Raw genomic sequence first — 17,956 nt, 5'->3', positions numbered from 1 at the left:
TTTGGTTGGTTTTTATTTTTTTCTTAAGATGGCAGAAAGTCCTGCCCTGCATCTTCCATCATTTGATTGACAGGTTGATTGATGGCTCTAGGTTGTATAAGCTTTTACTCAGTGCACAGGCACCTTACCCACAAAGGGCCAAAACCACAATGCTAATTAGTTTTAGATGTTATTTTAATGAGGTGGGGTGACTTTTGGACAGGACTTTGGGCCTTTCCCATGCCTCATAATCAGGGAAGGCCCTGTGGTCTTAGGCCTCTTGACAGTGCAGGTGTCCTTGACTGTCTAGATCTCCTGATAAACTATGTGTCTTGCCTGTGGAACTGGGAAATAAGGAGGGTGTGGGGTTGGTTGGGGTGAATCTTTTTGGTGATGTGCACCCTTTCCCCTGCATTTGTCTAACTAATTGCCTACTCTAGCAATGGGGGGGGGATCAATTTAAATAGGGAGGTCAGGGTGAATGTGATAAAGTTAAGTTTAAGCAGACACTTGGATGAAGTTCAGGACAACTCATGGAAGTTCCAGGGTAATACCATTCCAGACAGGAAAAAGAACCAGTACAAAGCTGTCAATTGGAAATGAACTTGGTATGGCTGAAGATAAGCAAAGAAAGGAACAAAAGAAGCCAATGTGACTACAATGAAATGAATAGAGATGATTAATTCAGAGAGACAGCTAAGTTATTTCAAGAAGGATCTTAGGCAATAGTTTGGATATTGTCCATTATTTTTAGAACAATAGAAAATCCTTGGATCTTTGGAGAAGGGGAGAAATGTGATTTTATTTATATTTCAAATATATTGTCTAGAGAGCAGACAATAGTAAATAAAAGTAGTTGGAGAAATGGAAGACGTCAGGGGAATAGTTAGGAGGTGATTGCATTGCTAGTTTACGCAAAATATTAAAGAGCGTGGGCCAAGATTGTGGTGGGCATGGTATTGGAGCTGGGGAAATAGTGTGCATGTGGACCCAGCAGGAACTGCAAAGGATTGAGTATGTGTGTGAGACATGAAGAGAATTACTTTAATGTTTTTTCCCTGGAAAATGGGTGGATATTTGTGCTACTTGTTGAAATGGATAATTTTGCAGAGAAATCAAGTAGGAAAGAACAAGAGAACTATTCTGGACATGTCAAATTTGAGATGTCTATTAGAGATCCCAGTAAAACTGTTGGGTAAACAATTGGATAAACGACTTTGGAGAGGTTTAGATTAGAAATAAAAGTTTGAGAAACAAGTGAGATGGTATTTCAAGCCATGGTATTCTTCACAGGCTCTACTTCACAGGCTCTACTCCACAGTCATGACAAAGGCTAACAAAGGCCTCAGTGTCTTGTAGCTGCACCCACTGGGGTACAAGACCTCTTCAGCCCCTGTAGCAGAGGAAAAGAGAGCTGGAGGGTGTCACACCTGTTCTATTTTTAAGACCAGAAGTGACATATGTCCCTTTCCCCACAGTTCATTGGCCAGGATCAGTCAGATGTCCTTGCCTAACTGGAGGGACCTGGGAAATGGTGGAGGAATATATGAATGTTTGGTGAGCAGTGCTGTCTTTTATATAGTATCTTACTTATAAGTAGGAAAAATTATAGACACAGATGGGAAAAAGCTATCCTCACCAAAATATTAAGCTAAGCCCACAGTATTTTGTGCAATTCTAATGGTTATTTAGAGTAATTATCTAGGACTAGGACAGAAACCCAAGTTGTAGTGTCAGTGACTAGCTGTGGCTTATAGGTGGTAAGGTAAGAAAGTGAGCTTTCCTCAGTAATTTCTGTCATTCTCCATCAACACCTTTTGACAAATCTGTTGTGGGCAATTAACATTTTCTCTTATCTAATGTAAAACTAGGCAAATGAATCTCCCAATTTCCTTCCAATCAGGAAACTATCCATAACAGCCTCCTAGCATAAAATTCTGGAGCCAGGACTACTAAATCTTAAGAAGACAAAGAAGGATGGGTACTGATATATACATTAGCCATTTCAGTTAAATTTTCCTACCTCAAAAATGAAACCAGAGCAGTAAGACTGACTGTTGAACTAAGTCTTTGACTTCATAGTGCATTTTTTTCTTCTTTTCTTGGCTCAATGGCAAGACTTTATATGATCTTCAAGACTATTAGGCAATTTCAATTTCTGAGTCACTTAACACAAAGAGAAATTCTTTTAGTGATCTATTTTGTAAATGTTTGCAAGCCTCTTTTTTTGAAGGTTGCACTCCAGATTGGAAGTTCTGGTTGTAATTATCTTGAGAGCAAATATTTATCTGTTAAAAAGCCCAAAAATCTTGTTTTCTGTCCAAACACTAGTTAGAAAAATCAGTATTGTCTTTTAGAAGGAAATGGTTTGGCTGCTTAAGCATTAACAGAATGCTTTCTAACAACATGAAGACACTTAATTTTGGAACAAACAAAAATTCTGAAAAGAGAGTTGGGGCCTGGGGAGAGCTAGCAGGTGATGAACAACTTCAAGAATGTTGCCACATTTGAATATAATGACCCAAATAAGGGCATTAGTCACAGCCATTTAGAATGTCTAAGCAATTGTTCTTTCTTTCGCAGAATAATTGGTTGACTTTGCTGCTTGGTTGGGATAGAAGATGTTAAATAGTGGGACATTTTTTTGTGTGCCAGAGTCTGGTTGCTTACTAGTCTGAAAGAAACATGTTAAACAGGGTCCCTTTCAATGTAATTGAAGAAATAGTTGCACTTTTATCACAGTTGTTCAGTCACTTCAATCAAATGTCATTTTTTTATTAATAATAATGATCAAATCAGGTCATCATAGTTTTCATATAGAAATCAGTGGCATTATTGTTTTTATTTCCCAACTAGAAAGCATTCTTTTATGATCTTCAATGGAAATATTCAACTGAATTCATTTTAATCTATTATATGAAGTAAAATTAAGCTCTTTTAATAAAGATATGTGAGTCTATTCCACTGTTAGTTTATTTAGGCTTATTTATTTAGTAACTTATTTATTCAAGGATTTGAGATGGTTTACACTAACTCAATAAAATGGGGGAAAAATCAATAAGGAGAAAACCAGGTCTACGGTAAACCTAGATAGAATAAAGAAGAAGATGGGAGGATTAAACACATAAATGTCTTCCACTGTAAAAATCATATGTAAATTTCCCCTGAAATGTACAGACAGTAAATAAATGACATTGCAGGGAAAATATGTGCCCTAACAGAAACTTTGGAGGCAGTGAAATTTTTATTAAAGAGAAACAACCACATTATCACACAGTTCAGTTAAGCTTTGATTACGAGATGCTAAATTAATACCAATTTATATTTATTTGATTAATTATTCTATCTAAGAAGTACAAGTACTTGGTGATAAATATTTGCATTGGAAAAGTCATAACCAAAGGAAAAACTTTTTTAAAATTTATTTAATATACTAATTGGATGTTAGTAAGAAAATCAGTGTAGCAGCAACTGCATATGCAATTGAATTTGATGAAATTATAATTATAGAGAAAAAAATGTTAGCAAAGTAAACAGAGTGAGACAGTGCTAAAACCAAAATAGCACAAACTGATTTGTGTGTTTCTCTGAAAACTTCCAGGTGTTGTCAAAGTGGATTATGGAGATGTGTCAGTCAGAAAAACACTAAGAGAAAATCTGAAGTGTAAGCCTTTTTCTTGGTACCTTGAAAACATCTATCCGGACTCCCAGATCCCAAGACGTTATTACTCACTTGGTGAGGTATGAATTATTTATTTTGGTTAAGTTATAAATATATTTTGCAAATGGAGCATTTTCTAAGAAGCTCAATATATTTTTTTTATGTTACGAATAAAGTACTTTACGGGATTTTATATAGACCTATTTTAAATGACTTCTCATATATTACAAGGGCCATAAAGATCTTTATCACTGGTATTTATGAAAGTAGGGGATTAATACTGAAAAGAATTTTATTGTTTCTTTACCAACAGTTCTGAAGCCTTTTGATCATATTGGCCTTATACTCCTAAATTTATTATGAACCCCAAAGAGCTTTTGTTTTTGTGGGTTATAACTATTAATATTTACTGTATTGAAAGTAAAATGAGGAACTTTAAAATCTATTTATTAATTCATTAAAATAATGTAATAATCCATTACATGTTAAAAGGAGTAACATATTTTTGAAAAAAGAAACATTTTCCAAAGCAATATGAAACAGAAAGATTAGCATCAGTTACATTTTGGTGAATTGCATTAATGTCTGGCCTAATAGAAGACAGCTGGAGTCTCATAAATGTTTCGGTGTTCCATCTTCTGTAATATCACACACCGTGTAACCTCTGAAAGACTCCTTGTGCATTCACAAGAAGTGAGAGTAAAATCTACAAGTAGCATCTTAATACTAAAATTGAACTGACCCTGTGGATCTCCTGAGAACCACTGATCTGTACCATTCTTTTCCAAATTATCTATTATCTTTAGAAATATACAGTTGCCTTCATCATAATTATACAAATACATATTCATAATATCTCTCCAATTGCCCAAAATAAGAATTATTCCTCTTTGAATTATATGCTGCATATTAGTAATTTCCCTCTCAGTAGGGATTAGGTTTGGGAACCAAAACTAATTCAGCATTGGTTGTAATTAAAGCTTTGACACAGCAATAACATAACGCACTTGGAAAATGATACTAAGTTTATTCTTAGGTTGATACTGCCATTTTTGTGTCATAATAGTAGAATATATGAAAAATGTATAGAGTTGAGCCTAATACTTCTTTTGGTTCATTTGCCCAAAAAGATCTTTGATTTTATCTGCTCTGTAACTTTAACTCATAAGCATAACTTACTTAAGATTAACTAGAAAATAATTAAAGAAAAAAAATACTCAAACTAAATGGTGCCCTAGTTGAATATTTTTACAGGCTCTTTTTCTGTGCCATATCCATGGACTATTTGCCAGTTCTCCACTTCCTCACTAGCCATGTAAATATCTCTCTATAGAATAACTTCATTTATATATATTTAACCTTAATCTGAATAATATAATACAAAGGTTCATGTGAAAGAACATTAAATAATACTTTTTTGGTGTGAATTTAGTCAACAGTCCCCATGCCTCAGGGTTTTGTTTTTTAATTTAATTTTTGTCTGTATTTATTGGGGTGAGGGGATTGTTGCCATGGTTTTCAAATATGTAATATTCCCGCATTAGCAATAATGTCACAGAGATTTGTATTTAATATACAAAATATATGACAGTGCTTTTCAAACTAGAACACTGCATGCTAATTACTGTGAGTTAATTCTACTGAAGAACCCCAACAAAATATCTAAAACTCCCATTTCTTTACTGAAGATTTTGTTTGAACAATCACAAACCTGGCTGTACCCTACAAAAAAGAGAATTTTTCTATTCTTTTAGTGTTTCCCCCACTGTAGTCAATGGACCAATGATGAGTAAACATTGATTCCTTTTTTTAAAAAGAGGTATAACCAAAAAGAAGACTGATACTAGAAAATAATTAAAGAAAAAAAATACTCAAACTGAATGGTGCCCTTGGTGAATTTTTTCACAGGCTCTTTTTCTGTGCCATATCCATGGACTCTTTGCCAATTAGTTAAGTGGACTTTTGGACCAGGGTGACTCCTGAGAGAGACTCAGGGCTCTGAAACAGAACCTAGATATTTGCTTCCTTGTTAAAAATCCAATTTTATGGTTTCCTGTACTACATCAAGGAGACCTAATGAATTGATTTCTTGAAAAAGTAAAAATAGAGTATAGTGTAGGCGAACTCTTTTGTACAACCTCTGATTTTGAATTAGCTAGCGTCTGTAGTGGCTCAGGTGGCCATATTTTTAATCTACAGAAGTAGCTTGAAAGGCTTTTAAAGAGAAAGATTGAACCTCTCTGGGTTTTTGAAACATATCCAGAAGAGGCAAAGTGTTGTGTTGAAAAAAAAATCCCAGGCCTTGGAGTCAAGCACAGGAAGGTTTAAATCTTGACTTTACAGCTTATGACTTAAGTAGCGCTTGGTATCCTCTCTGGTACCTGTCAGCAGCATGAAGATAATCATAGAGGGAAACAGTAATGATCGAAGACGTACAACATCTTTCACAAGGCCTGACAAGAAGGCATAGTAACACCAGTAGTTACAGTTATTGTAATTATTATAGCTACCATTTATTGATTTCTTACTTTGTAATATATTATGTTAGATGATTTATAACAGTTATATTATTTAAAATATCACAACTCCATGGCTTAGGTTTTGTTATTATTGCCAATTTAATCTGGAAACTGACATGTGGAAAGTTTATGTGATTGACCTATGGGCCTGAGAGCTCGCTAACTATTGGAGTCAGCATTCAAATACATGTTAGTCTAACCCAAATGCTCACTTTTTCATGTAACTAGAAGGAGAAAAATAGTTTCTTATTCTATTTTATTCATTGAAAATGCTTTTACTGAATAAGATCTGGAGCTGAAACCTATGCTACGTGCTAAGGATACAAAGTCCAATGAGGAAAAGCCTTTACTCTTCAGCTGTTCTACTGAAATGGGGCGCAGAGGATGGCAAGAGAACCAATAAAAGAAATTCAGTGAAAACGAAAGGTGCCTTACCTGGATGTATAGGCATGCGTTCAACTGCTGTTTCAAAAACTCAACACATTCAAACATCTATGAGCTGTATTGAGTTTTGAATTTTCTGGGATATTATCGTGCTGCAGTTTTCCCATTTACAACCAGCCTTAAAGACATTCAATCCAGCATCTGTTTCCATGAAAGCAGAAGGACAAATTCTCCAAGCACTACTTCCCAGTTAAATTTTACATAGTCATGTATACATAATTTAAGACAGACATTTTGATAATTAGTTTGGGATGCAATGTTGATGGACAGCGGTCATTTACTTAAAGCTTTCTCTTTCTTACTACCTGTCATTAACCGTTCTTGGAAGAATGTAAAAAGCTATCTTGCCTTACATATGAAGGTACTTCCGCTCAAATAGAGCTTCGAAGTGGTACAGGTGTCCAAGCTACTTATCAAGACAACAGAGTTATTTGTAGTATATTCATATGGACTCATCATTAAATTTCAAGTGAAATTGGTAGGATTTAACAATTTACAATTTCCTAAAGTTTCAGTGTTTTCAAAGCCTAGTTAGCTAATATTGCAGTACACTGGTGAATATAAACATTTTTCTTTCGATTTCTTTGTATAACTTTCCTAGCATGGGAAGATACAAACATGGTATTCTTACTGCCTATATCATCACCAAAACAATCATCAGTAGAATTATTGATATCCGATGATTGTATCTTAATTTCTTATGTTTGCATTTTACTTACTAACTGAAATATTACTTTACCCAGCCCATGAATTACATGCAGTTGCCAATGGGAAGTTAAAAGCTGGGCAATTGCTTTGAACTAAAACCCTTAAGCAGCTTAATGAAGCGTGTGCCTTTTAGGCTCAGTAAGCAGATAATAATGAAATAAGGAAGTCAAGCTCTTTGCAGCATTGAATGCTCTCTTAACCAGCCCTTTAGCTTATGTAGAACCAGACTCTGATCTTGTATATATAAAGGCTAATTCAAGTATAAGATTGAAAAATGGCATTTTAAAGTAGCAGTGCTCACCTCAAATTTTTGGCCTATGATAGGTCAGCATTTTGAAAAACAATGTATGGTGAGCTATGTAGAACACAGGAGTACTAGAAGGCAAGAGGGTGGAGAAGAGAATCCCTGGAGCAAAGGGACTTACTTCTTAGCGCTTAAAATTTACATTTGTGTGCTTGTCTGAAGATGTTTATTTATCAGTATATGCATTTTGGATTGCCTACTTGGCCCCAGCACTTCTTTTTCCTCTTGTATCCTTTGAGCAAAGCAACTAGTTAAGGTCCTTGTGCCTCTTGGCACTGTATTCATTAAATATTGTTAAAGAACAAATCTAAGTAACTAAAAATAGACATCTGTGAAGCTGCTAGGCTACAGGGGTTAAAGGTAAAATCAGTTAACTGTCCAAAGCAGAAGCTGAAAGGCCTAGAGATTTACCCTCTCTGTTGGTAATCAGGAGATCTACTTATAGATTCAGTCTTCTGACCCTTTAATAGGATAACCAGTGGGAAGTCCTCATTTTAGATGACTTACACAAATGGGGGCATTCTCTCTGGCCATGATTATATTTCTAAAACTCTTTCAGGTCTAGTAGCTAATTTTGATCCTAACTGAATCTGCATAGGTACAGGCAAAACATGTTACTCTTCATCAGATGTTAACCTTAAGGAATTTGGGAGCCCATCTGAGAACAAAATGAGCAAGCTTACTACCTGAAAATTATATTTTTGTACTTCACATTGATGATAATTAGATTAAAACTAATTTTCTTTTTATGACTCAAATATGTATTAGCATGAACTGCAGCAAACTATATCTGAATTCTTTCAGTATTCTTATTGTTTGTTTTTGTTATCCATCAGAATAAATGAACCTGTTCAATTTTGTTTTAACTTCTTTTGTGGGAGGAGGTTAGGATATCGCATACTCAGAATTTTTAAATCTCACAGTCATTAATCAGGGCCTTCTAAACCCAGGTCTACATAAGCCAAGTCACCTTGAATTTTTTAAACCCACTGATTTTACAAATCCTTCTGATTTATTCACAATTTGGTAATGAGAAAATATACTTAAATGCATATTCATTAGAGCAATTTTAATATGGAAACATAAACGTTAAACTCCAGAATTCACTGTAAAGGTGCCTATTTCCTTCTTTACAAAGTAAAGACCAAAAGAGGTTGACATAAGTAAAATAATGAAAAAGTGTAACATAATGTGCAATTGAAGGATATCGCATACTCAGAATTTTTAAATCTCACAGTCATTAATCAGGGCCTTCTAAACCCAGGTCTCACGTGTTGGAGTAATTAAAGCAAAAGAAAAGCTAGTTTAAATTTAGATTTTTATCTTTAAAGTGGATTTTACACATTAATTTTGAAATGGCAAAGGTTTGGGGGTGGAGGGGAGTATATTTCTTTTTAGAACTGTCGTTCCCACTGTTGCTTGCTCTTACAATCCAGCAGAGGGAGCAAAAGCTAACGAACCAACTCTGTAAGTAGTTAGAACAGTACCAGGGATGCTGCTGCTGAGTAGAAACATTTAGGAAAAGCCTCGCTGATTTGAAACATCAAAACACAAGTGAGAAAAATATTCTCAAGTTTATGTCATTAAAAACTGTTTTCAAGCAAAAGAAAATTATGTGTAAACAAAGAAATCTCAAAGCAGACAATTAAAGTTAAAACTATTTGGCCCTATGCCATATATTCAAAGCTATGTTGTAACAGAAAGGATGACTTGAAAGAAATTTCCAGATCTGAGAACTACCAGTGTGCTCTCTATATGTTGATCCAGGTCAGAGAAAAGATTCTGTAAGGAATTTCTAATGAATGAGTTTCAGTGATTGCTTAGATTTTTCCCAGAATTAAAGGCATGACAAAGCAATTTATATCAGGTAATAATGGTACCCGTCACAAGATCAAGGTCTGTCCTGAAATTTCACTTCTTTGTTTAAGCAATGTATTTTAGAGTATATATTTGACTGAAGTCCCAGAGTGTTCTTGGAAAGGTTCTGATTTAAAAATCATGCAAGATCCTTCTAAAGCGGATCATCTTTTGCATAGCTTAAACTTCCCTGTATGCTACTATCTTGTAATTTGCATTACAATTTGCATGTTGAGGGTTGTCGTATACACTAGCGACCTTTTTTATAAAGAACAAATAAAAGATTCCCATAGTGCTGGGCTCACTAACTCGGGAACAGCCTGATGTAAACCACCCTGCCTTCGAGGTGTGCATGGATTTTTTTTTTTTTCAATGTGGATATCATAGACCTAGTGACATAAACTTTTCAGATACTATCTCCAGCCAATGGATGTGTCCTTATTTTTTTAAGATGGCTACTGATACCTCTGTTCCCTGACACTGTGCCCCATCCTATTTATATGTCATCCTGGCCATGGCCCGAAATCATTTACAAGACCTCTGCCCAACACTGCGGCACTCGGCATGAAGAACACTCTGCTTCCGATCTTCTTGACTTGGTGCCCGGTTCTGAGCCTAGGCTGCATTCATGTGTCCTGTTCCATGTCTCTTCACCATTGCCTGGATGAACTGTTGTTCCCTTTACCTCTGTTCAATTAGAACCGATCCTCTCTTCCCCCTTCCTGACAAAAATCTGGATGTCAGGATTGGATATTTCTGAATATCACTGTAAAAACTTTCAATTCCTTATTTAGGAAGATTACTTAACTTCACTGTATCTTAATGTTTTCATTTGTAAAAAGGGGTAATTGCATTGGTTATAAATATTAAATTAGCTGTTACACCTAAGTACTTGGAACACATCATGGTGCATACGATTACAATAATTGCTAACTGTTACTGTGTTAGTAGTGGTAATGGTGGTGGTGGTGGCTATCTCCCGTGTCTCATTCTGACAGCTGTCCTAAAATACCGACTCCTGTCTATTTCTAGTCTCCCGGATCCCATGTCCAGCCAGCCTCACAGATTTGACTTGAATTCCCACACTGTATCGCCATAGCATCTGTTACAGCCTAAGGAACTAGTAATATTACATGTCCAGAAACTATCAAGCCACTCTGTGTAAGAGTTAGAACATATCAAAAATAGAACAGGCTTCTATTCATGAAGACCCCAAAATGAGTCTGTTCTGTAATTCTGAAAAAAGAGTAGCAGCAGTGACACAGTATTTGGATCTCTTTGAATTTCCCCATTAAAACAGAAAGAGCATCCTGGATAGTAAAACCAAAACATGATGGACAAGCTTGACACCAAAATTAGGTGACAGGATATTCTCACAGATCCCGAAATGGGAGCTGTCAATTTCATGTTCATATATGATACTGCAGTGTTTGCAGGAGCAAGCAAAGCAGTGTCGGATGGAAATGAGACTGGGATAACTCCTAGTGTGCCAGGAGATACTCATGAGAAATTATTTTAGGCCTGTTTGATAACAGTAACTGGAACTGGGAGATGCGTTTTCATACCATACAATTTGTAAGTCAGTGAAAACTCTCTTTTCTAATGTCTGAAAGGTCTGAACAACCGATGACCTGTGAATTCTTGAAACGCACTAGCTGAAGCTCTTTCTCAGGAGAAAATTCAATGAGTAAAGCCCAAACTGAGGAGGTAGAGACAACAGAGACAAAGGAAATGCAGGGTCTAGATAAAAATGGGAGAGATGAATAGAGAGCCAGGAGATCTCAAAAAATAGAAGCCAATTTTTTTCAACTCTTCAAAAAAGTGCAGGAACAAATCTAGAGTTGTGAGGTTATAAATGGTGTCTAGTGTAAACATTTTCTGGCAGAGACAGCTGGAAACATTCCCCCTAAACATTCCCCCTAAATAGTGAAGGAGTCAGCTTGGCTACGAAAGCCTCCTTCATTTTCCACCGGCACCCAGTTTTCAAATGAGGCACAAAATAGATAGGCTTCTAGCTAACAAGTGCTCCATTGCGTTTCCTTGATGCAAGGGTTTCAATCCTGATTATACATTCAAATCATCTAGGGAACTTTAAACGGTGTCCTGGTCCTATTCCTACCATTTGGATCAGCATCTGTGGGAGGAAGGCCGTGCAGAAGTACATTCTCAAAGCTTTCCAGGCCAGTCTGTTGGGCAGCCCAGGTGGGAACCCCTGAAAAAGAAGTTACACCGAAAGTAAAAGTAATTATAATGTCACCATTTAACATCAAGACATTTTATACCTTCCTCCAGAATGACAGTTGGTAAACTTTGTGGGACATGAGAATCACAAGGGGACATTTGAAAAACCTGATGGCCAGCGTATGCCCTATACCAATTATGATAGGAATGTCTGGGCATGAAAACCGCAAGTCAGAAGAGCTTGAAGATACAAGTTGACTCCAAAAACAGAAAGAGAAAGAAAGAAAGGTTTCGTGATCAAATCCTCCCTCTTACAAAATCAGGAAAATTGGTTTCATTCAAAAACAAGAGAAAGAAAGAAAGAACTGAAAAGAATGAATACAATAAGAATGAAGAGAATAAGGAGTTGAATAGTATCTCTACAAACAACACATGCATGATGAAACTTTTTACTCATAAGACACAGGAAAAGTGTAACCCAATATTTCAAAACAGGCCAAAAGTAATTTTATAATGATAAAATATTTTTAAAAAATACTATACATCAAATTTGGGTAAAATCTCTTGAATGAGTACTTAAAATGCATTAAAAATTAGAAATTAAACAATAAATCAGTTTAGAAATGAAGGCTAAATTTGAAAGAACATGAGTCATAACACCAGTCGAAAATGCTGTAAGAGTTTTAGAGGGGGGAAAAGGAAAATTTTTTAAATATAAAAGAAATTGAAGACAGAACTATCTAAGAGAAAGTGACAAATATGGAAGATAGACAACAAGGTCCAAAATGATGGGATTTTGAGGAATAGGATAATGAGAAAAATCAAAGCAAGAAAACAATATAAATATTAATAACTATAATTCATGGAAACCTAAAAAAAAATAAAATTGAAACTACAAGTTGAAAAGTGACACCACAGACCTGGGAGAGTGATCCAGAATGAACAATATTAAAATATATTAGGGTAATCTATTGGAGTTTAAAGAAAAGGAGAAAAAAAATCAGTTTGGCATTCAGGCACATAGACATTTGTCATAATGAGGGAAAGAAAACCAGATTTCATCAGGCTTCTCAAAAGCAACTATTTATGCTAGAAGCAAATACAATAATGTTTTGAAGACCCTCAAGGAACTATATTGTGAGCCAAATATTTCAGATCTACCAAGATGATATTCAAGTATAAAGGCCACAGATATATTTACCAACATACAAGAACTCAGAATATTGTTCTTAGTAAATGGAAACATTGTGTACTTACTTGCTCAGACCAAGGCCTTGAAATGCTTCTCACTTTTTTTTTCTCTCCTATCTCATGACCAATTCAATCTCAAGTCCTACTTGTTTCTATTTTAAAAACATCCTAAATTTGACCTACCTACTTCCCTTGCTAGCCTACGTTCCAAGATAACTTGTGGGCCTGACCCTTTTACTCTTCTTTCACTCTGGCCTCCCTGTAAGCTGTTCTCCACACAGCAGCCAGAAGAAGCTGTGAATGCCACCCTCAAGCTCAAAATTGTAAGATTCCTTATGTTATTTAGACTTTGATATCTCTCCAGTCTGTCCCATGCTCCTCGCATCGTGGCTGCATTGCTAGCCCATTATTTCGCTCAGGTTTCGGAGCTTCAGGGAACACCCATTTGCTGTTTCCTCTGTCTGGAATGCTCTTCCATAGATGCAAGTATGGCTGATCTCTCACTTCAGTAAGGTGTCTTTTCAAGCATCATTTCCCCAGAGTGGCCTTCCTGGCCCCCTGTCTATAATAGTACCCATTGCTTTTTCTACCCTTACAGTGCTTTATATTTCTTCACTGGAGTTCTTGATCTCCTGATATATCACAAATATGTTTGTGTATTGCACTCTTCTCTTCCAAAATGTAAGCTCTGTGATAGAAGGTCCTGTTTACTTTATTCACTGCAGTAGCCTCAACATCTCAAACAGTGCTTGACATGAAGTATACATATTCTCAATTAAAATGTGTTGAATGAAAGAATGAATTCATAAAGAGAAGTTACAGACCAAAAAACAAAGTGTATCTATTATATCAAATAGATAGTAGGTTGTTACTGGAGACAAAATACTTTGGAGGCATTTTTAAATTCTGTGCTTAATTTGTCAAAGAGTAGGATGACATGCATCTATCATATGTCCCTTTAAAAAGCTATAGTTAGAGGTGGAGCCAAGATGGCGGCGTGAGTAGAGCAGTGGAAATCTCCTCCCAAAACCACATATATCTATGAAAATATAACAAAGACAACCCTTCCTAGAATAAAGACCAGAGCACACAGGACAACATCCAGACCACATCCACACCTGAGAGAACCCAGCGCCTCGTAAAGGGGGTAAGATACAAGCCCCGTCCCGGCGGGACCCTAGCGCCCCTCCCCCCAGCTCCCTGCCAGAGAAGAATAGGCAGAGCGGGAGGGAGACGGAGCCCAGGACTGTTGGACACCCAGCCCCGGCCATCCGGACCAGAGCGCAGACACAGTGCATGCGCAGGGCCCTGGATACTAGGGAAACAGGGCAGCAAGAGCGGTGAGTGGGTACTGGAGGCCTGGCGCCGGAGGACATAAGAGAAGCGAGCGGCCATTTTTTTTCTCTCTTGTTTTGGCGAGCGCTTTTTGGAAGTCTTAAAGGGATAGGGACCCCAATACTAGGGAAACAGGGCAGCAAGACCAGTGAGTGGATGCCTGAGGCTGGCGCTGGAGAATAAAGAAAAACGAGCGGCCATTTTTTTTTTTTTTTAATTAAAAAAATTTTTTTTTTTTTTTGTGGTCGTTGTTTTGTTTTGACGGGTGCTTTTTGGAAGTCTTAAAGGGGCAGGGCGGGACACTTAATCCAGAGGTAGGGAATCTGGGGATCTCTGGGCACCCTAATCCCCTGGGCTGCAGGGAGCAGGGAGGCCCCTTATGGAGATAAATAGCCTCCAGGCCGCTCCCCCTCCAACGCGACTCCACCACTTTGGAGCAGCAGCCGGAACAAGGCCACGCCCACAGCAACAGCGGAGATTAACTCCATAGCAGCCGGGCAGGAAGCAGAAACCCTGTCTGCGTGCAGCTGCCCAGCACAAGCCACTAGAGGTCACTGTTCTCCCAGGAGAGGAGGGCTACAAACCAAAAAGAAGGGAAGTTCTTCCAGCCATCACTCGTCCCAGTTCTGCAGACTATTCCTATCACCATGAAAAGGCAAAGCTACAGGCAGACAAAGATCACAGAGACAATACCAGAGAAGGAGACAGACCTAACCAGTCTTCCTGGCAAAGAATTCAAAATAAGAATCATAAACATGCTGACAGAGATGCAGAGAAATACGCAAGAGAAATGGGATGAAGTCCGGAAGGAGATCACAGATGCCAGAAAGGAGATCGCAGAAATGAAACAAACTCTGGAAGGGTTTATAAGCAGAATGGATAGAATGCAAGAGGCCATTGATGGAATTGAAATCAGAGAACAGGAACGCATAGAAGCTGACATAGAGAGAGACAAGAGGATCTCCAGGAATGAAACAATATTAAGAGAACTGTGTGACCAATCCAAAAGGAACAATATCAATATTATAGGGGTTCCAGAAGAAGAAGAGAGAGGAAAAGAGATGGAAAGTATCTTGGAAGAAATAATTGCTGAAAACTTCCCCTAACTGGGGGAGGAAATAATCGAACAGACCACAGAAATACACAGAACCCCCAACAGAAAGGATCCAAGGAGGACAACACCAAGAAAAATAAGAATTAAAATGGCAAAGATCAAGGACAAGGAAAGAGTTTTAAAGGCAGCTAGAGAGAAAAAGGTCACCTATAAAGGAAAACCCATCAGGCTAACATCAGACTTCTCGACAGAAACACTACAGGCCAGAAGAGAATGGCATGATATATTTAATACAATGAAACAGAAGGGCCTTGAACCAAGGATACTGTATCCAGCATGACTATCATTTAAATATGATGGTGAATTAAACAATTCCCAGACAAACAAAAGCTGAGGGAATTTGCTTCCCACAAACCACCTCTACAGGACATCTTACAGGGACTGCTCTAGATGGGAGCACTCCTAGAAAGAGCACAGAACAAAACACCCAACATATGAAGAATGGAGGAGGAGGAAAAAGAAGGGAGAGAAGAAAATCTCCACACAGTGTATATAACAGCTCAATAAGCAAACTAAGTTAGGCAGTAAGATACTAAAGAGGCTAACCTTGAACCTTTCGTAACCACGAATTTAAAGCCTAAAATGGCAATAAGTACATATCTTTCAATAGTCACCCTAAATGTAAATGGACTGAATGCACCAATCAAAAGACACAGAGTAATAGAATGGATAAAAAAGCAAGACCCATCTATGTGCTGCTTACAAGAAACTCACCTCAAACCCAAAGACATGTACAGACTAAAAGTCAAGGGATGGAAAAACATATTTCAGGCAAACAACAGCGAGAAGAAAGGAGGGGTTGCAGTACTAATATCAGACAAAATAGACTTCAAAACAAAGAAAGTAACAAGAGATAAAGAAGGATACTACATAATGATAAAGGGCTCAGTTCAACAAGAGGATATAACCATTCTAAATATATATGCACCCAACACTGGACCACCAGCATATGTGAAACAAATATTAACAGAAATAAAGGGGGAAATAGACTGCAAAGCATTCATTCTAGGAGACTTCAACACACCACTCACCCCAAAGGATAGATCCACCAGGCAGAAAATAAGTAAGGACACAGAGGCACTGAACAACACACTAGAACAGATGGAACTAATAGACATCTATAGAACTCTACATCCAAAAGCAACAGGATATACATTCTTCTAAAGTGCACATGGAACATTCTCCAGAATAGACCACATACGAGGCCACAAAAAGAGCCTCAGTAAATTCCAAAAGATTGAAATCCTACCAACCAACTTTTCAGACCACAAAGGCATAAAACTAGAAATAAACTGTACAAAGAAAGCAAAGAGGCTCACAAACACATGGAGGCTTAACAACACGCTCCTAAATAACCAATGGATCAATGACCAAATCAAAATGGAGATCCAGCAATATATGGAAACAAATGACAACAACAACACTAAGCCCCAACTTCTGTGGCACACAGCAAAAGCAGTCTTAAGAGGAAAGTATATAGCAATCCAAGCATATTTAAAAAAGAAAGAACAATCCCAAATGAATAGTCTAATGTCACAATTATCGAAATTGGAAAAAGGAGAACAAATGAGGCTTATGGTCAGCAGAAGGAGGGACATAATAAAGATCAGAGAAGAAATAAATAAAACTGAGAAGAATAAAACAATAGCAAAAATCAATGAAACCAAGAGCAGGTTCTTTGTGAAAATAAACAAAATAGTAAAGCCTCTAGCCCGACTTATTAAGAGGAAAAGAGAGTCAACACAAATCAACAGTATCAGAAACGACAAAGGAAAAATCAGGACGGACCCCACAGAAATACAAAGAATTATTAGAGAATACTATGAAAACCTATATGCTAACAAGCTGGGAAACCTAGGAGAAATGGACAACTTTCTAGAAAAATACAACCTTCCAAGACTGACCCAGAAAGAAACAGAAAATCTAAACAGACCGATTACCAGCAACGAAATTGAAGCGGTAATCAAAAAACTACGAAAGAACAAAACCCCCAGACAGGATGGATTTACCTCGGAATTTTATCAGACATACAGGGAAGACATAATACCCATTCTCCTTAAAGTTTTCCAAAAAATAGTGGAGGAGGGGATACTCCCAAACTCATTCTATGAAGCTAACATCACCCTAATACCAAAACCAGGCAAAGACCCCACCAAAAAAGAAAACTACAGACCAATATCCCTGATGAACGTAGATGCAAAAATACTCAACAAAATTTTAGCAAACCGAATTTAAAAATACATCAAAAGGATCATACACCATGACCAAGCGGGATTCATCCCAGGGATGCAAGGATGGTACAACATTCGAAAGTCCATCAACATCATCCACCACATCAACAAAAAGAAAGACAAAAACCACATGATCATCTCCATAGATGCTGAAAAAGCATTTGACAAAGTTCAACATCCATTCATGATAAAAACTCTCAGCAAAATGGGAATAAAGGGCCAGTACCTCAACATAATAAAGGCCATCTATGATAAACCCACAGCCAACATTATATTGAACAGCGAGAAGCTGAAAGCATTTCCTCTGAGATCGGAAACTAGACAGGGATGCCCACTCTCCCCACTGTTATTTAACATAGTACTGGAGGTCCTAGCCACAGCAATCAGACAAAACAAAAAAATACCAGGAATCCAGATTGGTAAAGAAGAAGT

General features: G+C 37.2%; 1 protein-coding gene and 1 long non-coding RNA gene across 6 annotated transcripts in view; one reads left to right on the top strand and one right to left on the bottom strand.

Annotated features, from left to right (window-relative positions):
- Positions 1-17,956, bottom strand: part of LOC130684537 (uncharacterized) — a 100,005-nt gene that overhangs the window by 9,884 nt on the left and 72,165 nt on the right. The gene's annotated exons all lie outside the window — the stretch shown is intronic.
- Positions 1-17,956, top strand: part of GALNT13 (polypeptide N-acetylgalactosaminyltransferase 13) — a 529,379-nt gene that overhangs the window by 464,777 nt on the left and 46,646 nt on the right. For all 5 annotated transcript variants that reach the window (XM_036928301.2, XM_036928300.2, XM_036928303.2 and 2 more), the window contains one exon: positions 3,581-3,720. In XM_036928301.2, the coding sequence (XP_036784196.1) occupies positions 3,581-3,720 (140 nt within the window). The remainder of the gene's footprint in view (positions 1-3,580; positions 3,721-17,956) is intronic.

The sequence above is a fragment of the Manis pentadactyla genome, chromosome 8 (assembly GCF_030020395.1).
Source record: "Manis pentadactyla isolate mManPen7 chromosome 8, mManPen7.hap1, whole genome shotgun sequence".
NCBI lineage: Eukaryota > Metazoa > Chordata > Mammalia > Pholidota > Manidae > Manis > Manis pentadactyla.
The sequence above is the reverse complement of the archived record's forward strand: the minus strand, read 5'-3'. Positions and strand labels throughout refer to the sequence as shown.